General features: G+C 42.6%; 1 protein-coding gene across 15 annotated transcripts in view; it reads right to left on the minus strand.

Annotated features, from left to right (window-relative positions):
• The window catches only part of BCL2L13 (BCL2 like 13), a 102,800-nt gene that overhangs the window by 11,119 nt on the left and 65,396 nt on the right, over window positions 1–26,285 (minus strand). For 10 of the 15 annotated variants that reach the window (XM_008250122.4, XM_008250125.4, XM_008250126.4 and 7 more), the window contains one exon: window positions 25,877–26,020. The exons of 4 other annotated variants lie outside the window; for them this stretch is intronic. In XM_008250122.4, the coding sequence (XP_008248344.1) occupies window positions 25,877–26,020 (144 nt within the window). Of the gene's footprint in view, window positions 1–14,369; window positions 14,429–25,876; window positions 26,021–26,285 lie in introns of those variants that run through there. One more of the 15 variants, XM_051837062.2, reaches the window with a different exon arrangement.

Consider the following 26,285-nt stretch of genomic DNA (forward strand, 5'->3'; position numbering starts at 1 on the left):
CATCCGCTGGTTCACTCCTCAATTGGCTGAATTGGCTGGAGCTGCACTTATCTGAAGCCAGGAACCAGGAGCTTCCTCCGGGTCTCCCACACAGGTGGAGGGGTCCACAGACTTGGGCCATCCTCCACTGTCCTCCCAGGCCATAGCAGAGAGCTGGATCAGAGAAGCTGGGTCTCGAACCAGCGCCCATATGGGATGCCGGTGCTTCAGGCCAGGGCGTTAACCCGCTGAGCCACAGCACTGGCCCAAAAAATAAATATTTTTTAAAAAGATAAAATATCATCAGGTTTTTGTTTCTTATGGAAATTGACAACCTGATTTTGCAATTCACATGGTAATAAAAAGCCAAAAATAAACAAGCCATTCTTCAAAAAATAACAATGTTAAAAGGCTGATGCTATCAAATAGCAAAGACTCATTCCAAAGGTACAGTAATTAAGACAATATGGTTAAGACCTTAAAACAGGTAATAAAAGCTGGCGCCGCAGCTCACTAGGCTAATCCTCCGCTTTGAAGCGCCGGCACACCGGGTTCCGTCCCGGTTGCCCCTCTTCCAGGCCAGCTCTCTGCTGTGGCCCAGGAGTGCAGTGGAGGATGGCCCAAGTCCTTGGGCCCTGCACCCCATGGGAGACCAGGATAAGCACCTGGCTCCTGCCATCGGATCAGCGCGGTGCACTGGCCGCAGCGTGCGGGCCGCGGCAGCCATTGGAGGGTGAACCAACGGCAAAGGAAGATCTTTCTCTCTGTCTCTCTCTCTCTCTGTCCACTCTGCAGGTAAAAAAAAAAAAAAAAAAAAAAAAAAAAAAGGTAATAAAAGGCTGGTATTGTTGCATAGCCCATTAACTCATATCAGTGCCAGTACAAGTCCCAGCTGCTCCACTTTGGATCCAGCTCCCTGCTAATGCACCTGAGACAGCAGTGAAAAATGCTCCAAGTTTTTGGGCCCCTGCATCCATGCAGAAGACCCATATGAAGCTCCTGGCTCCTAATTTCAGTCTGGCCCAGCCTCAGCTGCTGTGGCCATTTGGGAAGTAAACTGGCAGATGGAAGATCTCTCTCTCTCTATCACTCCATCCCTCTCTGTAACTCTGCCTTTCAAATAAATAAATAAATAAATCTTAGAAAATAATGTAAATATAAGGCTCTGCTACCTCATGGAAAGGTGAGATTATTGTGGTTGATTTGCATTTCCCTGGTGACTAATGTTAAACACCTTTTTATGTGCTCCTTGGCAATTTACATGCCTTTGTTGGAACAATGTCTATTCAAATCTTCTGCTCTCTTTAAAATTGAGTTGTCTCATTATTATTGAATTTTAAGAATTTTATTTTTTATTCTTTTTTTTTTTTATTTGACAGGTAGAGTTACAGATAGTGAGAGAGAAAAACAGAGAGAAAGGTCTTCCTTCCATTGGTTCACTCTCCAAATGCCGCTACGGCCAGCACTGCGTGGATCCAAAGCTAGGAACCAGGTGCTTCTTTCCTGGTCTCCCACGCGGGTGCAGGGGCACAAGCACCTGGGCCATCTGCCACTGGCAGCAGAGAGCTGGACTGGAAGAGGAACAACCGGGACTAGAACCTGGCGCCCATATGGGATGCTGGCGCCGCAGGTGGAGGATTAACCAAGTGAGCCATGGCACTGGACCCATTTTTTATTCTTGAACAAGATTGCTATACAGCTGGACATTAAAATAATCAGTTGCAGAGGGGACCGTGTGCTTGCAACTAGGCTAAGCCTAAAGAAAATGAGGATAAACAAGTTGTCTTGAGAAACAGTTCTAGGATAGTAAAGAGTAGTGTATGCTAACTAATAATTTTATTTTTAAAAACATCTATTTATTTTTATTTATTTGGAAGAGAGAGAGAGTGCTCGCTAGAGAGTGGCAGACAGGCAGACAGAAACAGAGATCTTTCACTCTCCAAGTGCTCTTAACAGTTAGGAACGGGCCAGGAGAACCCAGTTCTCCCACACAGATGACAAAGACCCAATTACTTGAGCCGCTACTGCCCTCAGGGTCTGAATTAGCAGGAAGCTCAAGTCAGGAGCAGAGCTGGGGCTCGAACCCAGGCACTGTGATATAAAATGCAGGCAATCCCAAGCAGCATCCTAATCACTGCACCAAATGCTTATATCTTCATTATTTTATCTTTAAAAAGATCTCTGCCATTAGTGCCATTCCTCATATAAATTTCTTTCCCAGACTTCAAACCCCATATGCCTAGAAGAGATCTTTACAGCTATAATCTTATGAGGTTTCATCTCTTTCAAGCTCATTATGTTTTATAAGTATAATGGTGATATAAAACCATATAACATTTCTGGGACCAATATTAATAATGAATGCTACAAAGAGCCCTTCACAGCTAAATGTAGTACAAAAGACAAGATAACACTGATTTCGGATAGCCAGAAGATTCAATACTTGTCCTCATGAAGAACAAGAAGAATCTTCAAAAAGTTCATGTAAATGCATTGTGAAAAATCCATGCATGGATTTCAAACTTTTTTTTGTATCAAAATAAACAAGTGCTTATCTCATCCTCTTCCCCTCCCTTTTTTAGACTACTAAGTATTAAATATATCTCAATATACTTATTCCTAGGTGTATCTTAATATATCTAAACATATCTCCTCCCATTCTTTCAGCAATTTTCTGCTATAACTCTAATATAAGCAATCATTACCTCCCATCAGAACTAATGCAGCTCTTAAGCATCTGAAATCCAAGGTAGAGATGAAAAGTACAAATTTCAACAGTCAGTTAAACCAAAGATCTGAGAGGCATACTGGATTTCTCCCCATCCCACCACTTTTTTAAAGATTTATTTATTTATTTGAAAGGCAGAGTTGATGTGGGGAGATCTTCCATTCACGGTTCATTCCCTAAATGGCCACGACAGATACTGAATACCAACACTGCAGGTGACAGCTTAGCTCACGGCACCACAATGATGGTGGCCCCTCTTCTAACTCTTGAAATAGCTGCTTCTTATTGTCAAAAACTGTACTGTTTATTTAAGTGTTAGTAATAAAATAATCTCTATCTTAAAAGAGTTTAGAATAGAGTTAAAAACCTATTAAGGACACAAAGGGTATTCTATAACATGGAGACAACATTCTTGGACAATAAAGTAAGGTTTAAAAAAAATTAAAGGAAACGAGACACAGCTGAATCTTTAAGAATAAATGAGTAACAAAACAAAACAAATCAAAACAAACAAACAACAACAACAAAAAACAAAGAAAGATGAGTAAGAAGCTCCAGAAGGGGCTGGCAAACAGCATCCCATATGGGCTCCAGTTCAAGTCTCGGCTGCTCCACTTCAATCCAGCTCCCTGCTAATGTGCCTGGGGAAACAGCAGAAGATGGCCCAAGTGCTTGGGCCCCTGCCACCTATGTGGGAGACCTGGAAAAAGCTCTAGGCTCCTGGCTTCGGCCTAGCCCAGCCCTTGCTATTGTGGCCATTAGGAGAGTGAACCAGCAGATGGAAGATTAATTCATTCTCATACTAATTCTCTCTCTCTCTCCCCTCTCTGTAATTCTGCCTTTCAAATAAATAAAAATATTTTTTAATTATTTATTTTTTTTTTTTGACAGGCAAAGTTAGACAGTGAGAGAGAGAGACATAGAGAAAAGGTCTTCCTTTTTCCGTTGGTTCACCCCTCAAGCGGCTGCTACGGCCAGTGTGTTACGGCCGGCGCGCTGCACAGATCTAAAGCCAGGAGCCAGATGCTTCCTCCTGGTCTCCCATGTGGGTGCAGGGCCAAGGGCCTGGGCCATCCTCCACTGGCTTCCCGGGTCACAGCAGAGAGCTGGACAGAAGAGGAGCAACTGGGACAGAATCCGGCACTCCAACCAGGACTAGAACCTGGGGTGCCGGCGCCGCAGGCAGAGGATTAGCCTAGTGAACCGTGGCGCCGGCCAGAAATCTTTTTTTTTTTAAAGAAGTTTCAGGAAGCAGGAAAAGAATAAACAAGAACATGATACTAAAACATATCAGTCTATACAGACAGCTAGGTCTTCAGTACCCTAAAGCAGAAAATGGGGAGTAAGAAAGATGAAGTTTGAGGAATAGTGCACAGTGAGCAAAATCAGTTTCTGCCTGGAAATAAAACATTGCTGTATGTCATAAGATATATTTTCCTCTTAGTCTTGCTGAGTCTTACAAAGACCTTAGTTCTACTGAGAAATGAGTTCAACTCCCAACTTCCCAATATGGTGCCTCTTAAACAACGTCAATTAACTCAGCAGAGAAGATGAACCTAAGATACCATCTGGTCTTTAAGGGCTCAGTTTGAATTTTATAAAATAAAGTACTGCTATATTTGCAATTCTAATTACCTGGTTCCTTCAATTAAAATACAACAGGAAAAATTCATATTTGAAATAGTGTTGTATCCTTTCTTGAGCACAATATTGGTTTCCTAGGAAACCAAATACACTTTTTTTTTTTTTTTTGACACGCAGAGTGGACAGTGAGAGAGAGAGACAGAGAGAAAGGTCTTCCTTTTGCCGTTGGTTCACCCTCCAATGACCGCCGCGGCCGGCGCACTGCAGCCGACGCACCGCGCTGATCCGAAGGCAGGAGCCAGGTGCTTCTCCTGGTCTCCCATGGGGTGCAGCCAAATACACATTTTTAAAAGCTACATCAGAGGCTGGTGTTGTGGTGCAGTGTAAGCCTCTGCCTATGATACTGGCATCCCATATGAGCGCCAGTTTGAGTTCTGGCTGCACCACTTCCAAACCAACTCCCTGCTCATGTGTCTGGGAAAGCATCAGAAGATGGCTCAAGTACTTGGTCCACTGCTACCTACTGTGGGAGATGGATGGAATTCCAGGCTCCTGATCTGTCCCAGGCCTGGTCACTGTGGCTGTTTAGGGAGTGAACCAGCAGATGGAAGATCTCTGTGTGTCCCTCTCTGTCACTCTGCCTTTCAAATAATTTTAAATATTGAAAAAAAAAAAAAAAAGGCACAATAAACAGTATTAGCCAATCTTGCCTCTCTGTTCTTAAGTCATTAATATGGGGCCGGTGCTGTGGTGTAGTGGGTAAAGCCGCCTGCAGTGCTGGCATCCCATATGGGCACCGGTTCGACACCTGGATGCTCCACTTCCAATCCAGCTCCCTGCTGATGGCCTGGGAAAGCAATGGAAGATGGCCCAAGTCCTTGGGCCCCTGCATCCATGTGGGAGACCCCAAAGAAGTTCCTGGCTCCTGGCTTGAGATTGGCCCAGCTCCGGCCATTGCAGCCAATTGGGGAGTGAACCAGTGGACGGAAGACTCTCTCTCTCTCTCTGCCTCTCCTCCTCTCACTGTGTAACTCTGATTTTCAAATAAATAATAAATTTAATTTAAAAAGTCATTAATAGCCCAAATCTGTCTGAATCATGTTAGGTGCTCTATGTAAGAGAAAGAAGGCTTGGCAAGGATATTCCCTGTCACCTGTAAGTGCTGTACTAAATTCCCAAGCCCTGTCTCCCAATTCATACAGACCCTTGTGTGCTTATCATTTTAGAGCAGAAAATGTCTCCAGGTATGATAAAGGTATGTGATCCCTCCCTCAAAACTGGCATCATACAAAGTAGCACACCATTTTAGGGGAAACTTTCAGACTCCCTGAAGCTTATCCATAGGTCCTAGTTTGAGACCCCTGAACTGGCTCCATCTGTCTCTGGCTCATATTTCACCCCCTCTGGACTACTGGATCCAAAGTTTGCTACTTCTCCTGACTTCTTAGAGAGCTTTGAGTCTTGGTGACACAAAGTAGCACAGTACTTCTCACTAATTTTTTCCCCATGTTTCAGTTACCTCCCCAATTACAGATGCTTCTTGACTTAAAGTGGGGTTATATCCTGATAAAACCATTATAAAATGAAAAACCAGTAAGTCAGAACAGCCCTTAATACACCTAACCTATAAAACATGTTAGCTTGGCCCAGCCTCCCTTAAACATGCTCAGAACACTTGCCATAGCCTGCAGTTGGGCAAAATCATCTAATGCAAAGCTTATTTTATAACATGAGGACCAGCTCATGGAACTTATTTTTTAAGATTTATTTATCTATTTGAAAGAATTACACACACACACACACACACACACACACACACACACAGATTCTTTCTGCTGATTCAGATGGTTGCAAAAGCCATCTGGGCCAGACCTGAAAACCAGGAGCCAGGAGCTTCTTCCAGTCCTCCCAAGCATTTGTGCCATCTTCCACTGTTTTATCAGGCCATTAGCAGGGAGCTGGATTGAAGTGGAACAGCTGGGACACAAACTGATGCCCATTTGGGATGCTGATGTTGCAGGAAGCAGCTTTACCCACTATGCCACAGTGTGGGCCCCTCATGAAACTTATTGTAATACAAAAAAATCAGAATGGTTGTATGGGTATTCTTTCACACCACTGTAAAGTCAAAAAATTCTTGGAGCTATCATAAATTGGGGACCATCTATACATTATAAATATTTTAAGAGGAAATATGCTTTAAATGTCTGTTATCTGCCAAGCAATGTCTAAGCAAGCAGTGATGCTCAATAAATGCTTGGCTGATAGGGAAACTGGTTACATCTCTGGATATAAAAAGAAGCTCTTGGGGCCAGCCAGCATTGTGGTGTAACAGGTTAAGTTGCTGCCTGTAAAGCCGGCATCCCATATGGGTACTGATTCAAGTCTCAGCTTCTCCACTTCTGATCTAGCTCCCTGCTAATGTGCCTGGGAAAGCAGTGGAAGATGTTCCAAGTGCTTGGGCCCCTGCCACCTATGTGGGAGACCTAGAATAAGTTCCTGGTGGGCTGGCACTGTGGCACAGCGGGTTAATGCCTGGGTCTGAAGTGCTGGCATTCCATATGGGTGCCAGGGCGCTGGTTCTAGTCCCGGCTGCTCCTCTTCCATTCCAGCTCTCTGCTATGGCCCAGGATAGCAGTAGAAGATGGCCCAAGTCTTTAGGCCCCTGTACCCACATGGGAGACCTGGATGAAGTTCCTGGCTTCGGATCAGTGCTCCAGCTGTTGCGGCCATCTGGGGGGTGAACAAGTGGATGGAAAACCTCTCTTTCTCTCTCTACCTCTTTCTGTAACTCTTTCAAATAAGTAAAATAAAATAAATCTTTTTTAAAAAATAAAATTATTTGTTAAAAAAAAAAATAAGTTCCTGGCTCCTGGCTTTGGCCTGGCACAAGCCCTGGCCATTGCAGCCATTTGGATAATGAACCAGTAGATAGAAGATCTCTCGCTATCTCTTCCTCTCTTTCAGTACCTCTTTCAAATAAATAAATCTTTAAAAGAAAATAATAGGCCAGCGCCGTGGCTCAATAGGCTAGTCCTCCACCTGTGGTGCCAGCACACCGGGTTCTAGTCCCGATCAGGGCACCAGATTCTGTCCCGGTTGCCCCTCTTCCAGGCCAGCTCTCTGCTGTGGTCCAGGAGTGCAGTGGAAGATGGCCCAAGTCCTTGGGCCCTGCACCCGCATGGGAGACCAGGAGAAGCACCTGGCTCCTGCCTTCAGATCAGCGCAGTGTGCCGGCCGCAGCCCGCCGGCCATTGGAGGGTAAACCAACGATAAAGGAAAACCTTTCTGTCTGTCTCTCTCACTGTCCACTCTGTCAAAAAAAAAAAAAAAAAAAGAAAAAAAAAAAGAAAATAATAAAGCTCTTGAACATTGTTTGGATTTCCTCAGGTACTGTAGGTACAGCTCGTTATTCATCTCCATGTTTCCTCACATATGAACTGAACTGCGCTTCTATTTTTTCAGGTCACATGATGCTGGTGAAGCTAGAATCCAGTCACCTCTCCTATCTCAAGTGACACTGTCCCTTCCTCCCGAATGCTCTCTCTCTCAATTCTCCTTCTTGTTACCTCTAGATTCATAGGATTTATCTGTTATTCTTAGCTATAAAACATATAGTAAAATGTATCTGCCTTACTTTTCTAATGTGCCTTATAGGATTCTATGATTATTTTATTAATATAATTATACATAATGTATAATTATAATAGTTAGCATTAAAGTTTTTGGGAACTTAGGCTGATCCAGTTCTTGAATTGAGTCTTTCCTACTCAAAGAGCTGCTACTTCCCTTTCTGCACCCTTGGTGCCTTGGAATCTTCAATTCACATAAATGGAAGATTTTTTATGTGTAACATCATGTGCACTGTAAACTGCTATTCTAGACCTACCAGTCTCTCTGAAAAGGAAATACATCTGTTTTCCAACTTCTTCTTCTTCTTCTTTTTTTTTTTTTTTGACAGGCAGAGTTAGACAGTGAGAGAGAGAGACAGAGACAAAGGTCTTCCTTCCGTTGGTTCACCCCCAAAATGGCTGCTACAGCCGGTGCCCTGCACCCCGATCCGAAGCCAGGAGCCAGGTGCTTCCTCCTGGTCTCCCATGTGGGTACAGGGCCCAAGCACTTGGACCATCCGCCACTGGCTTCCCTGGTCACAGCAGAGAGCTGGACTGGAAGAGGAGCAACTGGGACAGAACCGGCGCCCCCACCAGGCTAGAACCTAGGGTGCCGGCGCCGCAGGCGGAGGATTAGCCTAGTGAGCCGCAGCGCCAGCCTGTTTTCCAACTTCTATAAACAAAAAGATAGACACTAAATGGAGGTATGAGTAGGGCTGGATACTTTTCTTTTCTTTTCTTTTTTTGACAGGCAGACTGGACAGTGAGAGAGAGAGACAGAGAGAAAGGTCTTCCTTTTGCCGTTGGTTCACCCTCCAATGGCTGCCACGGCCGGTGCATCGTGCTGATCTGAAGGCAGGAGCCAGGTGCTTCTCCTGGTCTCCCCTGCGGGTGCAGGGCCCAAGCACTTGGGCCATCCTCCACTGCACTCCTGGAACATAGCAGAGAGCTGGCCTGGAAGAGGGGCAACCGGGACAGAATCCGGCACCCCGACCAGACCTAGAACCTGGTGTGCCAGCGCCGCAAGGCGGAGGATTAGCCTATTGAGCCACAGCGCCGGCCACTTTTTTTTTTTTAAAGAACCATTCACTTATTTGAAAGGCAGAGCTACAGAGAAGCAGAGGTAATGAAGTTTGCATCCTGGCTTTCTTTCTGATACCAATTTCCTGCTAATGCTCACCCTGGGAGGCAGCAGTGATGGCTTAAGTACTTGGGTTTCAGCCACCAACGGGGAAGACCTGGAAGGAGCCCTGTACTGAGCTTCAGCCTGGCTCAGCCTTGGTTGTTACAGGCATTTGGGAAGTGAATCAGCAGATGGAAGATCTCTGTCTTTCAAACAAAGTGAAAAATTTTGAAAAACTACTGAGCTAAGACTTTATTAAGTGAAGAGGGAAGAAAAACTGGGATAATTAATGGAAACAGGACACTGAATAACTATCACAGTCTTAACACACTAAGATGCAAAATCACTCTATTTTCTCAAATAATTTACATATTAGGGTAATGTAAAATACTCAAAGGAATATGTTATCTCACTATGAGCCACTTGAAACAATATATCCTTGTTAGTTTTTCATCAAAAAATGTTATTAACCACCCTGACCTCCCAACTGAGTTATATGGAGACAAAGAATGTAATTTCTTAGGTTCTTTACTTTTTTTTTTTTTTTTTTTTGACAGGCAGAGTGGACAGTGAGAGAGAGAGACAGAGAGAAAGGTCTTCCTTTGCCATTGGTTCACCCTCCAATTGCCGCCATGGCCGGCGGGCTGCGGCCAGCGGGCTGCGGCCGGCGCACCGCGCTGATCCGATGGCAGGAGCCAGGTGCTTATCCTGGTCTCCCATGCGGGTGCAGGGCCCAAGCACTTGGGCCATCCTCCACTGCACTCCCTGGCCACAGCAGAGAACTGGCCTGGAAGAGGGGCAACCGGGACAGAATCTGGCGCCCCGACCGGGACTAGAACCCGGTGTGCCGGCGCCGCAAGGCGGAGGATTAGCCTATTGAGCCGCAGTGCCGGCCTAGGTTCTTTACTCTGTCTTGGAATCACATCTGCTCTCACTTTCTGTTCACACTCCAAATGCTCTGTAATGCTATCAGCACATTTCAAAAGAAGGAGCCTTATACAGAGTTCTTCAAACAGAAGTGTACCTGAAGGTCAAGCAAGTGGTCAGTGCTCACTAACATGAACTCTAGACAAGTCACTTCTCTGAACCTATGAAAACAGAACCTTTAATAGCAAGCATGAACAGTAAGAAAAGGGGGCAGATTGGTACCTCCCCACAAAGGGGACCAAATGTAAGAAAATGGCATAGAACAGAGAGGAGACAGAACACAAACTTGCAGCCAGACCAAACTGATTCGAAAATAAATCTGCAGAGGTGAGTGACCAACGTGCAAACAGACTGAACACGTGGCCTAGGGACCAGACCCCAGGATATAAGCCTCAGCCATTTTAGGTTCTTGTTACCCCTGCCTTCTTTCAAGAGACCAGTTTAATCTTACAACCTATTGTTCTCCACCCCAATCCTGCATTATTCCCCAGGTTTGGAAGCCTGCGGGGCTATACTTGAAGAACCTATACGGAAAGCTCAGCTTCGCCTACTGCCACCCACCCTAACCCCTAGCCCACCTAAGATATCAAAAGGTCTAGCCTACTGGGGTCTGGGCCCTCTGCCATGTATTCAGTCTGTGTACATGCTGGCAGTTGGTCACCCACCTCTGCAGATTTATTTTCTTTGAATAAATTCAGTCTGGCTGCAAGTTCGTACCATATCTCTTCTCTGTTCGGCACCCTTTTTTCTTACATTTGGTGCCCCGTATGAGGAGGCACCAATCTGCGCTCTTTTTATTAAAAAACAAAACCAAAGAAAGTCAGAATGGAATAAGGTAAGATTATTTTAACTCGCAGAAAGTCAACCTTTAGGGCTGTAAACCAAGACAAATGAAATGGAAATTTCAAAAGTTACACCATGAAGAACTAAGGGAAAAGATAACTGACATAGAATTTACCGTAGAATTTCTTTTCCCCCTAATTTTTTTTAACAATTCAAAGCTAACAAAAGATTTAAGAACATTCTTTGTTTCATATCTAGAGTGAAGTTTCCATCTCATCTAAAGCATTAGGTCAAAAATAACCAATAAAGATGAAATAGCTTTCTTCCCGTCATGTCCTCCCTAATTTTGACATGCCACACTGGTGACAATCCTGAGAAGTCAGGTGAGTTCTTTTGAGTCCTATGCTGGTAGCCCTGCTGCATTTAGTGCCCCCAAATCCTAGGGATTGCTCGGGGCTCTCTCCACCCCTTGTGGCCTGAGCTCTCTAACCCAGGGACTCTTGGGGTTGAGACGTTGTCTCACCATTTGAAGGTGGTGAAAGATGTTTCGAGGACGCTCATCTCTCTTCCTCTTCCTTCTGTTTCTGACTCTATAGAACTCATTTCTTACTCCCTTCCACATGCTCCTACCCAACAGTCAATGGCCCAAATTTTCCAAGACTTAGTGTCATCAGTTGCAATGGAAAATGGTCTGAGGTTCCATATGTCCAGGTGTTTCTCCTTCTTTGTAACTGCCCTTCACTCTGTCACCTATTACACTCAGATGACCACTGATACTTTCATGCCTGGGGACTAATTCAAGAAAATACAAAAAAGCAACCTCTCTCTTAGTAAGTTCTATCTCTATAATAACATCTACAAGTAGTCTGAGAGTCATTCCTATAATCTAAATAAGTTCTAATACAAAGTATTTACATTGTTGGAAGTATCTATCTCACAGTGAGTATTTATCTTACTGACATAAAAAACACAAAGGAGTAACTTCAAATATCCAGATAACAAAATTTGTTGGAACCAACTATCAAAGTTTATATATGCACAAAGAATCAGAGAACTACGTGCCTGAATATGTGTCTGAATATAAATAAAACCCACAGAGATTATGTAACTTCTCCAAGGTCCCTTAGCTTCCTCTAAGAATTAGATGTCAATACCAAGAGAGAACAATCTAGCTGAACTTCACTACAATGCAAAGGAAGTCATACACAATGACATTTCAAAAAGTTTGTGGAAGATGACTTAAAAGATAAATTTACTTGGTTGCAAAAAAATTTTGAAATCCAGGGGCCTGTGCTGTAGCACAGTGGGTTAAGCTACTTAAGCTGCCACTAGCATTGCCAGCATCTTGCCCCTGCCCCCAGTGAGGGAGACCAGGATAGAGTTCCTGGGTCCTGGTGTTAGCCTGGACTAGTTCCAATCATTACAGTCACTTGGGGAGTAAACAAGCAAATGGAAGTCTTTCTTTCCCTGCCTCATCTCTTTCTCTCTTTCACTCTGCCTTTCAAATAAGTAAATCTTTAAAATCCAGGCATTTTCCCCCACATTATGCATTTTCTATGAACTCTTTCTGATGATCCTCACATGCATGGATTTCAATTTTTTCTCACCAAAATACACTTGGTTTTGAATAGGGCAAACAATATTCCAATGCAATGGAGCCAGGATCGAAGCCCAGGCACTTTGTCTCCAGGACCTATGCATTCACCAATCTTGCTATCCTAACTCTTGGGCTGAAAACCCACATCCTATTTTGGTCCTTTTGCCTACTCTATCATGGTACCTTTTGAGTTTATGGCAAGAAGTAAATAGGACAGATTATTTTTGGTGTTATCTTCAAGTAAGCAAAGATATGTGCATGGAACTCTTTGATTAAAATGAGAATCAGAGAAGAAACTAAGATACAGAAAAGTAGGTAATATTTTTAAATATACAATAAAATATAAACATAACTGCTTTGGTGGTAGGAACCAAGTTAAAAAAAAAAAAACAGCTTGGCATCTATTCAAAGACCCACTTCAAGCCGGCGCCACAGCTCACTAGGCTAATCTTCCGCTTTGCGGCGCTGGCACACCGGGTTCTAGTCCTGGTAGGGGCACCGGATTTCTGTCCCGGTTGCCCCTCTTTCAGGCCAGCTCTCTGCTATAGCCCGGGACTGCAGTGGAGGATGGCCCAGGTGCTTGGGCCCTGCACCCCATGGGAGACCAGGATAAGCATCTGGCTCCTGCCATCGGATCAGCGTGGTGCGCTGGCCGCAGCGCGCCGGCCGCGGTGGCCATTGGAGGGTGAACCAACGGCAAAAGGAAGACCTTTCTTCTGTCTCTCCCTTTCACTGTCCACTCTGCCTGTCAAAAAAAAAAAAAAAAAAAAAAAGACCCATTTCAAAAATGTGCAGCAGCTGCTTCATATTGTCTGTATCAACTGCATTTTGTTGTATTTTACTTTTTGGGTTATAAACTATTCTGCCATCTCAAGCAGTATTTTACCTGCTGAGTCATGGTTGCAGATACGCTGAGCTCCTATGGGCTTAACTTTCCCATGTGAGGATGCTCTGGCAGAATCCCAAAGCCCATCTACACTGAGTATCATTCAGGGACTCATTTCCCCTAGAACATGCCAGCCAACCTTTACCATTACCTCTCTCGAGTATTCCTCTTATAAAATGGAAATAGATCATTGCTTTTCTTTTTTTTTTTTTTTAATTTTTTTGACAGGCAGAGTGGACAGTGAGAGAGACAGAGAGAAAGGTCTTCCTTTTGCCGTTGGTTCACCCTCCAACGGCCGCCGCGGCCGGCGCGCTGCGGCCAGCACACCGCGCTGATCCAATGGCAGGAGCCAGGTACTTATCCTGGTCTCCCATGGGGTACAGGGCCCAAGGACTTGTGCCATCCTCCACTGCACTCCCTGGCCACAGCAGAGAGCTGGCCTGGAAGAGGGGCAACCGGGACAGAATCCGGCACCCCGACAGGGACTAGAACCTGGTGTGCCCGCACCGCAAGGCAGAGGATTAGCCTAGTGATCCGCGGCGCCGGCCTGATCATTGCTTTTCTACATTCAAACAGGCCACTAACAATCAAATGCCTCTTAGATCACTATTAACCTAAAACAGGAAAATGGTGAGTATCAAAGAAATTGCAGAGAAGTAATCTACCCAACACTAATCACCAAGACATTGACACACACACCACACACACAAATGGATTTCAGGACACAACAAAATAAACATCACACTCATATATAACACATGTATTTACCCTTACTAGATTAAGTTAATTTTAGCTGTACTCCACTTAATTGATTTCTGATCACCTCCTATTGTGCTACTTCCCACAGTAAGGAAACTGTCTTGACTAATTCTTAATGTAAAAGTTTCCAAGATAGTTCTTAAATACACTAGTTCCTCAAACAACAAGAAAGGAAAAACAACCTTTTCAAGATTTGCTATTCTTAAAATAGAAAGGAGAATCTTCAAGTCAAAGAGAAAAATAAGATTAATTTTATTCAATAAACTTAAATATTATGATAGACATTAGATGACATTTCTACAATAATCATTTTTGTAAACTAAAACTAAAATCTTCCATGTAAGTACTGAGCTAAGTACGTGAAAATGAGGAAAATAATGCAGAAGCCTTACCACAGTGGACTTGCACTGACCCTTCCAGGAGACAGATTTAGTTCTAATGGAGCAAGACAGTCCCAGGAAATGAGAGAGAGAGAAAGAGAGAGAGGAGGGAGGGACAAGGATGAGTCAGAGAATCACAGCAGCCAACTCGTCTGGGCATTAACTGGACTGCAGGGCAAATTAAAGTCAGAATCAAAAGTCAAAGCAAAGTCAATCAGACTTAAGGAGAGAGGAAAAAAATACAGTCTCAGGCACACCAGAAAACATGCCATTTGTAAAAATGTAACAGCTTCACTGAACATTTTCACAACTTTACCTTTGTGAGATAGAGGAGCTAGGCTTCTTTTCTTAGTTGACAAAACTAAAACTCAGAAAATTTAAATAAACTCTCACCCAAAACACATGGCTAGTATTTGGCAGAACAGAAGCTAGAAACAAATCTTGGTGATTTTATTCAGTTCTCAACTTCTCATTCTTTGACTAAAAATGCAGTGAAAACAACGAGGTAGATGATGAATACAAACATGCCTGTCTTGTAATTCTAATACCTGAATAAATAGCAACATGAAGCTATATTTCAGCTTTAGCTATGTTAATTACAGCTAAGATGTATGTTCCTAATTGAGTCCATATTTTTATTATATCTTAATTATTCCCCTTCTTTCACTTTGTCACTGCACTTGGAACACTACAGTTTATTTATCTTTATGTCCCCTTAACAAGATCTGAAAGAAGGGCCTGTATTTTATTCACCTCTGGAAATTCACCATCTAGCAAAGGACCCAGCATACAACATGCAGTCAATTAAGGTTTACTGTCCACTAAAATTAACATCTCTAGGGTTGTAACAGCATTATAGATATTAATATTCAGAAACTCCTTATGAAGTAGGCAGGTGTTATATTTCATTATTAACCTAGAACTTATAAATAATCTGAGGAATATGGAGGAAAATGACTCATCTAAGCCCATGTAGTTAGGCAAAAATAAACACTAGTGGTTATCAAGAGAGAGCCGGTGACTTGGGCTTCCTGTGATTACTGCTCTAAGAACAGGAGTTTGTATGCCACACAGACACACCCAAGGGCATGAAGAAATGTGCTTCACCCTCAAATGACAGTGAAGATCAATAATGATAGTGTTCAAAGCAGACTGAGAACCTGTTCCATCTATGGGACAGAAGTTGTAAATAAATAACCTAAGTCTAAGTCTGATTAATAATGTCCTTGGTGAAGTAACAAGGACAATATTATATAGCTCTCTGTGTATATTTATGTGTGTGTATCTTTAAAAAAAAAAAAGCCTCAGTCACAAGAACCTATTATTTTATGAGAAAATAGAAGAAAGGAGCTTCAAGGTTTAAATCATAAAAGCAATGTCCAAGAAGGGGAAATGTAGATTACCAGGATTTGATCAATACATTGCATATATGTATTGAAATGCTGTACTGTCCCCCACAGATATGTGCAATTACTACTAGTAAAAAATAACCAGGCGGGGCTGGCGCCGTGGATCACTTGGTTAATCCTCCGCCTGCGGCGCCAGCATCCCATATGGGCTCCAGGTTTAGTCCTCTTCCAGTCCAGCTCTCTGCTGTGGCCCAGGAAGGCAGTGGAGGATGGCCCAAGTGCTTGGGTCGCTGCACCAGCATGGGAGACCAGGAGGAAGCACTTGGCTCCTAGCTTTGAATCGGCGCAGCGCACCGGCCATAGTGGTGATTTGGGGGGTGAACCAATGGAAGGAAGACCTTTCTCTCTGTATCTCTCTCTTACTAACTCTGCCTGTCAAATTAAAAAAAAACAAAAACAAAAACAAAAAAAACAAAAAAAAAAAACAGGCTAAAAAGACAAAAATGTCTCAGCTTGAGGTCACTTTAAATTCAAACTGGTTAAGGCCAGTGTTGTGATGCATTGAGCTGAGCTACTGCTTGCAATGACAGCATCCCAAATCAGTGCTGGTTTGAGTCCCAGATGCTCTGCTTTCAATCCGGCTCCCTACTAATGAACCTGGGAAGGCAGCCGATACCATGCAAGACAGCAGGATGGAATTGCAGGCGCCTGGCTTCAGCATGACCCAGCACTGGCTGCTGCAGCCATTTGGGGAGTGAACCAGCACATGGAAGATTCTCTTTCCCTACCTGTCTCTCTTCCTCTTCCTGTTGCTCTGCCTTTCAAGCAAACACATAAATAGATACATATACCTTTAAAAATAAAATAAATTCAAACTGGTCATCTGACATCTAAATCTCAACAAGTGCTCTTCTCAATCCCATAATAAAGGAAAAAACACTCCATACTAAGCCAACAATCACAACACAGATCACAGAAGTAAATTATTGGGGCCAGTGCTATGGTGCAGCAGGTTAAAGCCCCAGCCTGCAGAACTGGCATCCTATATGAGAGCCAGTTCAAGTTCTGGCTGCTCCACTTCCGATCCAGCTCTCTGCTGTGGCCTGGGAAAACAGTAGAAGATGGTCCAAGTCCTTGGGCCCCTGCACCTGTGTGGGAGATCCAGAAGAAGCTCCTGGCTCCTGGTTTCAGATCAGCTCAGCTCTGGCCGTTGTGGTCATTTGGGAAGTGAACCAGCAGAATGGAAGACCTCTATCTCTCTGGCTCTGCCTTTCTCTGTAACTCTTTTAAATAAATAAAAATTAAAAAAAAAAAAGAAAAAGAAGTAAATTATCTACAGAACTGTAAAAGCATTTATTCTAGCCATTTCTGTTAGTAAGTCAGAGGCCAAAATACTGGTATTATTTTTCTCTCTGCAAATCTATTCCTATACCCACCACATGCAGGCATAACCCTCTTCTGTGGGTTTTCTTTCCTTTTTTTATATTTAAGATTTATTTTATTTATTTGAAAGAGTTACAGAGAGAGGTAGAGACAGAGAGAGAGTCTTCCATCCCTGGTCTACCCCGCAGATGGCCACAACAGCCGGATCTGAGCAGATCCAAAGTCAGGAGCCAGGTGCTTCTTCCCGGTCTCCCACATAGGTGCAGGAGCCCAAGGACTTGGGCCATCCTGCACTGCTTTCCCAGGCCATAGCAGAGAGCTGGATCGGAAGTGGAGCAGCCAGGACTAAAACTGGCGCCCATACAGGATGCTGCTCTTCAGGCCAGGCCTTTAACAATAGTTCCGTACTGAGAGTCAGGCAGTTTCATTCACCTTATGCCGCAGGTTCAAATGGCTAAAACATAAACAGCCCCTGTGGACTTTGTTTCACAGACATGAAGCATCATGCAGCCAAAGGATTCTCTTCTGGAATGGTGTTAAGAGCTATCAACACAGTGTTTAACACAAAGTACCTTAAAGATGATTCACGCTGACACCCTGTATCAAAGATCAACCAGATAACAACAAAAGCAGTATCTTGGTTTTAAACATAAACAGGTAGACAGCTCAGACACAACAATGTGAAATACATATTTATAAAGCATATCTTAAATATTAATAAACTTATTCTAGTAGTAGCCCTTTTCTTCATGTACAAATATTTGAGTTGTCACTGTCTACAGCCCTAGCCTCCCATATGGGTGCCAGTTCAAATCCCAGCTGCTATACTTCTGATTCAGCTCTCTGCTAATACACCTGGAAAAGTATCAGAGGATGGCCCAAGTGCTCAGGACCCTGCACCCACATGGGAGACCTGGAGGAGGATCCTGGCTCCTGGCTTCGGCCTGGCCCAGCTTCAGCTGTTACAGCCATTTGAGGAATGAACCAGCAGATGGATGATTCTCTAATTCTGACTTATAAATAAAAAATCTTTTAAGAAAACGGAATATGTAATATTCTCTGCATTTTTCGTCTTTTACTGTAAAGCATGACATGGGCTACATGGATATTAACCTGAGGTATCCCATAGCTCTCATACAAATCAAATGCTACACTGGAAAACAAAGACAAAAGTATGAAGAAAATAACAGTAAATGCAGTAAACGATCAGGTTGTTTTCTTTTGCTTTTGGCTTCCAGAATTTGGCTTTATTTTGCAGTATACAGATCATTCAGAGACATTCTGAGACACACATTTTTTAGACAGGCTCAGGCAAGTCAACAATGCATGTAGTATCAAAGAAACACTAAACAAATCACACCCAGAACACACAAATGCTTCTACAATTTACCTGTTTCAGGACAGATTTCTTCTTCCCTATTTTACTAGGTTAAAACACCACATATCACAGATTTTATTTTTAGGAACAGCTTAAAAAATGTTTCAATTTTCTTAACACAAATGCTCAGCCTTTCATTCAGTGAACATTTACCATGAAATCTAAACCTGATACATTCTACATTTGCATTCATATTAATAAAATATCCTCATTAAAAAGAAATTAACTCCTTAGATGTACAGTGGCTATAAAGCAGTAACATACACTATATCCTACCAAAAAATACCCTTACTACAAAGTCACTGATTATTGGATATATTACAATAACAAAAAAGGTGTTTGTTTTTAAAGCAAAAGGCATTTGGCTTACCAGTTAAGATACTGCTTTGGGACACCCACATCCCGTATTTGAGTACCTGGGTTTGAATCCTGGCTCTGCTCCCAATCCCAGCCTCCTGCTAATGTGCATCCTGGGAGCAGGCAGGTGATAATTCAAGTACTTGGGTCCCTGCCACCCACATGGGAGACCTGGGTTGAATTCCTGGCTCATTGCTTCAGCCTAGTAAAGCCCCAGCTGACGCAAGCATTTAGAGAGTGAACCAGTAGATGGGCGCGCTCTCTGTCTATCTCTTTCTTTCTGCCTTTCAAACAAAAACAAAAATTTTTAAAATATTTAACTATTTTTTAAAAAGTAGTAGAAAAGGATTAAGAACTAAAAATCCACTGTACCCTCTGGCCAAAAATGAACTAAGGGTATTATGAACAGATCTCTGTCAAAACATCTAAAAATTTAGGAAAAATGATCAAGAATTTTCAAGAAAAAGAAGAAACCTTCCTTCAAACAAGATACCAGGTGGTTTTATGAGCAAGGCACAAATAATTTGAATCTTACACAAACTATTAGAAAAACAAAAAAATACTCAATACTAAACTCTCCCAAGGAGCCAATATACCTTTAGTCCTGAAACCAGAAAAGAAACATTACAGGCTGCCTCATTCAGTGAGACTGATACAACTAAATGATCAAACAACTAAAAGTATTCATTTTAAAAATTCCTTTTTAAATTTTAGGTTAATATGTAATACTTGTATATTTTAAGGGGTACAATGCAACATTTCAACACATTCACAGCTCAAGTCAACCATACCAAGCAGCCAGCCCTTCCACTTCCTACCTTTTTGTTTGTGTTTGGAAAGAACCAGCTCTGCCATCCCAGCTCACTGTTCAGAATACGACACATCATTGTGTGTCATTATCCCCAGTGTGCTGCAAAATGCCAGAACTATGGTATCCATTCTACTGTGTGAGAGTACCCATGATGGTGCAACCTAGAAGTACTCTTTTTTTTTTTTTTTCCCATTTTCCTAACACATTTCCCACCCTGTCCCTGGTCTCCAGAGTTATTTTATTTACTTGAAAGGAAGAGTGAGAGAGGAAGAGACAGAAAGAGAGGTCTTCCACCCACTGGTTCACTCCCCAAATGGCTGCAATGGCCTGGGCTGGGCCAGGCCAAGGGTGCAAGAACCCAAGCATGTGGGCCATCCAGAGAGCTGGATCGGAAGTGGAGCAGCCGAGACCTGAACCAGTGTCCCTATGGAATGCTGGCAATGCAGGCAAGTGTCCTTACTTGCTACTCATAACAGTGGCCCCAGAAGTATTCATTTTTAAAATCAGGAAAAAGGCAAGGATTCCTGCTAATACAAACTCTATTAATACTGTATTGGAGATGCTCGTTAGTCCAATAAACTTTTAAATAAAAGATTCAGAAAGGAAAAATATTTTTACAGAAGTTATGACTGTCTATACGGAAAATTCAAAGCAACTTAGAGATAAACAATCAGAATTAATAAGAGTTTCATAAGAGAAGTCAACATTAAAATGCTTTTCTTAAACAAAAATGCATTTCCTTATACAGGCAAGGGAAAATATATTCTTAGGAACTTATTTAACAGAATATGTACTGTATAAAACTTAAGAAAAAAATTTTTAAAACACTGAAATGTTTCTAAAAGACAAATAAATTAAGGGATATATTGTGTTCATAAATGGAAAGAGTTAATATTATAATATGTCCATTATTCTCAAAATTATAGGTTCAATACAATTTTAATCAAAATTTCTACAGTCTGGCAAGATTTCTAAAAGTTTATACCGAAAAGCAAAGGGTCATCTCAGACTCAGCATTCCTGAATAATAATTTTTTAAAAAATTAAAGAAAGAAGTAGAAATAAGAAAATGGAAGACATGCTCTCCTCTTTTTTTTTAAAGATTTATTTATTTATTTGAAAGACAGAGTTACAGAGAGAGGTAGAGACAGAGAGAGAGGTCTTCCATCCAATGTTTCACTCCCCAACTGGCCGCAATGGCTGGAGCTGCGCCGATCCGAAGCCAGGAGCCAGGAGCTTCTTCCGGGTCTCCCACGCAGGTGCAGGGGCCCAAGGACTTAGGCCATCTTCTACTGATATCCTAGGCTATAGCAGAGAGCTGGATTGGAAGAGGAGCAGTTGGGACTAGAACTGGCACCCATATGGGATACTGGTGCTTCAGGCCAGGGCTTTAACTTGCTGCGCCACAGCGCCGACCCCCACATGCTCTATTCTAAAGCAAGTTACAGTAATTAAATTAAGATAGTGCCACTTGGCCTAGGTATTTACCACATGGTCCCAAGAACTAGAAGAGATGGCTCAGATAAATACAAACAAACTTAGAAACGTGAACTTGTCCCATTAGGTAAGAAAATAGTAATCCATAAACAGTGCCAGGACTAGATCTCTGGCCTCAAACCATATACAGATTCTAGAGGCCTGCACTGTAGTGCAATGAGTAAAGCTGCTGTCTGTGATGCTGACATCTCATATTGGCACAAGCATCTCATTTTGGCGTTGGTTTGTGTCCTGACTGCTCCACTTATGATCCAGCTCCCTGCTAATGGCCTGAGAACAGCAGTGGGGGATGGCCTAAGTGCTTGGGCTCTGCCCCCATGTGGGAGACCCAGAATAAGATCATGGCTTTTGTTTTGGACTGGCCTGGCCCAGAGGTTGCAGCCATTTGAAGAGTGAACCAGCTGATCAAAGAACTCTTTCTCTGTAACTCTGAATTTCAAATAACTAAATAAATCTTAAAAAAAAATTCTAGGTAGCTTAAATGCAAAAAGCAAAACTATAAAGTTTTTGAAAGTAGTATGAGGAGGGCCAGTGGCGCGGCTCACTAGGCTAATCCTCCGCCTTGCTGCACCGGCACACTGGGTTCTAGTCCCGGTCGGGGCGCCGGATTCTGTCCCGGTTGCCCCTCTTCCAGGCCAGCTCTCTGCTGTGGCCCGGGAGTGCAGTGGAGGATGGCCCAAGTACTTGGGCCCTGCACCCCATGGGAAACCAGGAGAAGTACCTGGCTCCTGCCATCGGATCGGCATGGTACGCTGGCTGCGGCGGCCACTGGAGGATGAACCACCGGCAAAAGGAAGACTTTTCTCTGTCTCTCTCTCTCTCACTGTCCACTCTGCCTTCAAAAAAAAGAAAGAAAAAAAGCATGAACTATAAAGAAAAGATTCATAAATTATATGGAAGCTTCTAATTCCCAATTAAAGACTAAAATGGCAAAAAGAAAAGCCACAAATGGTGGTAGGCACTGTGGTGTGGGTGGGTTAAGCCACCATGTGGGATGCCTACACCTCTCACCCAAGTGCCAGGTTTGAGTCGTGGCTACTCCACTTCCCATCCAGCTTCCTGATAATGTGCCTGGGAAAATAGCAGATGATAGCTGAAGTACTTGAGTTCCTGCCACCCATGTGGGAGATCCAGATGGAATCCCGGGCTCCTGGCTTTGGTGTGGCATTTGAGAAATGAACCATTGAATGTAAACTCTCTCTGTAAGAGAGCACTCTCTCTCTCTTCCCCTTAAATAAATACATAAATCTTAAAAAAAAAAAAAAGGCACTAACAGGAAGAGTATGTTTGCAATATGTAACAAAAAATTTAAAAAGAAATATTCAGGAAAAATGGCAATCTATATAAAATTAACATAATAAATTGCTGGTACCTATGATATAAAATTCTTTTGACTAAAAATAAAATATGAAGTTAGCTGGGGCTGGTGTTGTGGTGGTGTGCTGTAGCAGGTAAAGCCATTGTCTGTGACCCTGGCATCCTATATGGGCACTGGTTCAAGTTCTGGCTGCTCCACTTCTGATCCAGTTCCCTGTTAATAGCTTGGGAAAGCAGCACATGATGACCCAAGTGCCTGGACTCCTTGTAACCACGTGGGAGACCAAGATGAAGCTCCAGGCTCCTGGTATTAGCCTGGCTCAGCCCTGGCCATTGCAGCAATCTGGACAGTGAACCAGCAGATGGAAGATCAATCTCTTTCTTTTTCTTTCTCTCTCGCTCTTTCTCTCTCTCTCCCTCCCTCCCTCTTTGTAGTTCTGACTTCCAAATAAACAAATCTTAAAAAAATATATCTATACAAAGTGAGCTTTACACATGCTCTAAATTCTACCATAAAAATACTGTTTTTGATAACACACACATAAAAAATCACTAGTTTAAAATATACAAAAAGCTATGGGGTAGGTGTTTTACCCAGCAGTTTAGACACCACTTGGGAAACCTGCATCTCATATAAGGTTGTCTGAGTTTTTGAGTCTTGGCTCCACTTCTGATTCAAGCTGGAAGGCAGCAGATGAGTTCGTAATACCCATGTGGGAGACTGGGAATGAGTTCCCAGCTCTAGGCTTTTTGTGTTGTCCAGTCGTGGCTACTGCAAGCATTTGAGGAGTGAACCAGCAGACCAGCAGAAGTTCTGTCTCTGCCTTTCAAATACATAAATAAATGATTTTAACACCATATAAAAAACTATTACAAAGAAAAATTCAACTGAGGGGCCGACGCTGTGGCGCAGCGGGTTAATACCCTGCCCTGAAGCGCCAGCATCCCATATGGGTGCTGGTTCAAGACCTGGCCGCTCCACTTCCGATCCACCTCTCTGCTATGGCCTAGAAAAGCAGTAGAAGATGGCCCAAGTCCTTGGGCCCCTGCCCCTGCATGAGAGACCCAGAAGAAGTTCCTGGCTCCTAGCTTTGGACCAGCACAGCTCCGTCCATTGCGGCCAATTGAGGAGTGAACCATCGGATGGAAGATCAATCTCTCTCTCTCTGCCTTTCCTCTCTCTGTGTGACTCTGACTTTCAAATAAATAAATAAATCTCTAAAAAAAAAAAAAAAAAGAAAATTCAACTGAGAGGTGTGCAAGTGACATGAGGCCAACATATTACACAGAAGAAATATAGACAGCTTATAGATGTGAAACGGGATTACAACTCCTCAAAACTATTAAGTCTAAATAAAATGCAGTTTGTTTATTTTAAATAAAAATGGGCTTAGATCCTGGAACACAAAAATGACATTACAGGAAAATGGGTGAGATTTAAATAAAGTCTACAGTTTAATTAATTTAATGTACAAACATTAATCTCTTAGACTTGACAAAGTACCAATAGTTATGTAAGATGCTGACACTACAGGAGACTGGGTGACAAATATATGGGAACTCTGTTTTATCTTTTTGTTGTTGTTGTTGTTGTTGACAGGCAGAGTGGACAGTGAGAGAGAGAGAGAGAGAGAGAGAGAAAGGCCTTCCTTTTTCCGTTGGTTCATCCCCCAGTGGCCTCTGCAGCTGTTGCACTGTGGCTGGCGCAGCGTGCTGATCCGAAGCCGGGAGCCAGGTGCTTCTCCTGGTCTCCCATGCGGGTGCAGGGCCCAAGCACCTGGGCCATCCTCCACTGCACTCCCAGGCCACAGCAGAGAGCTGGACTGGAAGAGGAGCAACCGGGACAGAATCCGGCACCCCGACCGGGACTAGAACCTGGGGTGCCGGTGCCGCAGGTGGAGGATTAGCCTATTGAGCCGCAGCACCAGCCTCTGTTTTATCTTTGTAACTTCTTCATAAACCCAAAATATTCCAAAATAAACTTATTCTAATAAACGATTTTAAAAACCTATCTGATGGGGGTGGCACTGTGTGGTGCAGTGGGTAAAGCTGCCTGCAGTGCTGGCATCCTATATGGGTGCCAGTTCAAGCCCTGGCTTGTTCCACTTCCCATCCAGCTCTCTGCTATGCCCTGGGAAAGCAGCAGAAGATGGCTCAAGCGCTTGGGCCCCTGTATCTGTGTGGGAGACCAGGAAAAAGCTCCTGGCTCTTGGCTTCGGATCAGCAGTTCCGACCGTTGCAGCCATCTGGGGAATGAACCAGCAGATGGAAGATCTCTTTCTCTCTCCCTGCCTCTACATCTCTGTAACTCTGACTTTCAAATAAATAAAATAAATCTTTAAAAAAAATTTATCTGACACTACTAATAATACAGAAGATGCAGACTGACAAAACTATATACAACTGATAAACTACAAACTGAAAAAATATTGTGGAAAACATTCTGGCATTATTTTGTAATTTAAAACACACCTGCACGCTGTGATCTAGAAATTCTACTCCAAAGTATACATATTCTCAGGAACTTTTGCAAAAATGTATAAGAATGGTTATAAAAGCAATGTTTGTAGTAACACAAAGGTAGAAAAGTTCATTGACAAGATACTAGATTATTTAAATAAACGGTCTATATTTACACAATGGAATACCAATCGCCATGCATTCTCAACGGGGATATTATCAAGAGTGAAAATGCTTCAGAAAGGTGGGAAAAATCATAAGTTATGAGTGCCTGGGTTCAATGCCTGGCTCCAGCTTCTGATTCCAGTGTCACACTGATGCATACCCTGAAACACAGCAGTAATGGCTCAAGATATTAGGTTCTTGCCACCCACATGGGAGACCTGGACTGTGGTCCTGGATCCTGACTTTCATCTGGGAAATGAACCACAAAGACGGGAGCCTCTCCCTATGTCTCTCTAAAAAATGCTTTTAATTTACAAAACATTGAGTGAAACAAGCAAATTACAGAAAAATACACATGGTATGATATTATTTACATAAAATTAAAAATATACAAAATAATATATTATTTAAGGATATACATGTAGTTGAAGTAAAATAAAATGATTTGGGAGTTACATTTATGAGGTAGACAAGAGCATGACAAAATATAGAAGGAGCATATATGGAGATTCAAGTGCTAGCTGTATTCTCTTCATCGACTGGGACAGCATATATGTGTGTACACACACACACACACACAATTTGGTATGGAATTGTCCATAAAAAAGATCTGTTTAAAAGTACCATATACCAATTTATCATAAACAAAATCTTATAAGTATTGTAAGTTAAGTAATAGCTTAACTTAAAAATAAACAGCCTTCGCACTGTCATCCAATACTGATATAAACCTATGCTATTAAAAACAAAGAGCTTAATTTTTTTAAAGGGAAGATTATAAAAAAATACATAACCATTCATACCCAGCCACCTTGCTGAATGATGTACTCTGCTGTGTAGTCCTCCAGATATGTCACGCCAAACTGCAGCAGTGCACTCAAAGGCTCTTGACCTCGTCTTGTCAATTCGAAAAGCATTTCTCGGAGCAAAACCAGAGGCACCAAAATCTTCAATACAAAGTAATAGAATAAAAAAAAAATTCTTATCATGTATTTTATGTTCAATGACTGAAAAAATTATATCCAGTGGCATCTCTACTATGTAATTTTCATTATAAACAAATTAGAAAAACACTAACTCCTTTTAGGGTTTTTCAGAATATTGCATGTAGGTTTTATACAATAGGGTAGTAGAAACAGTTATTATATGAGAATAATCTGAGTGTGCCTGAACAACCTATGACTAGGAAAATTCACTGAAGTATTATTTGTA

Source organism: Oryctolagus cuniculus, chromosome 9, assembly GCF_964237555.1.
Source record: "Oryctolagus cuniculus chromosome 9, mOryCun1.1, whole genome shotgun sequence".
NCBI classification, from domain to species: domain Eukaryota; kingdom Metazoa; phylum Chordata; class Mammalia; order Lagomorpha; family Leporidae; genus Oryctolagus; species Oryctolagus cuniculus.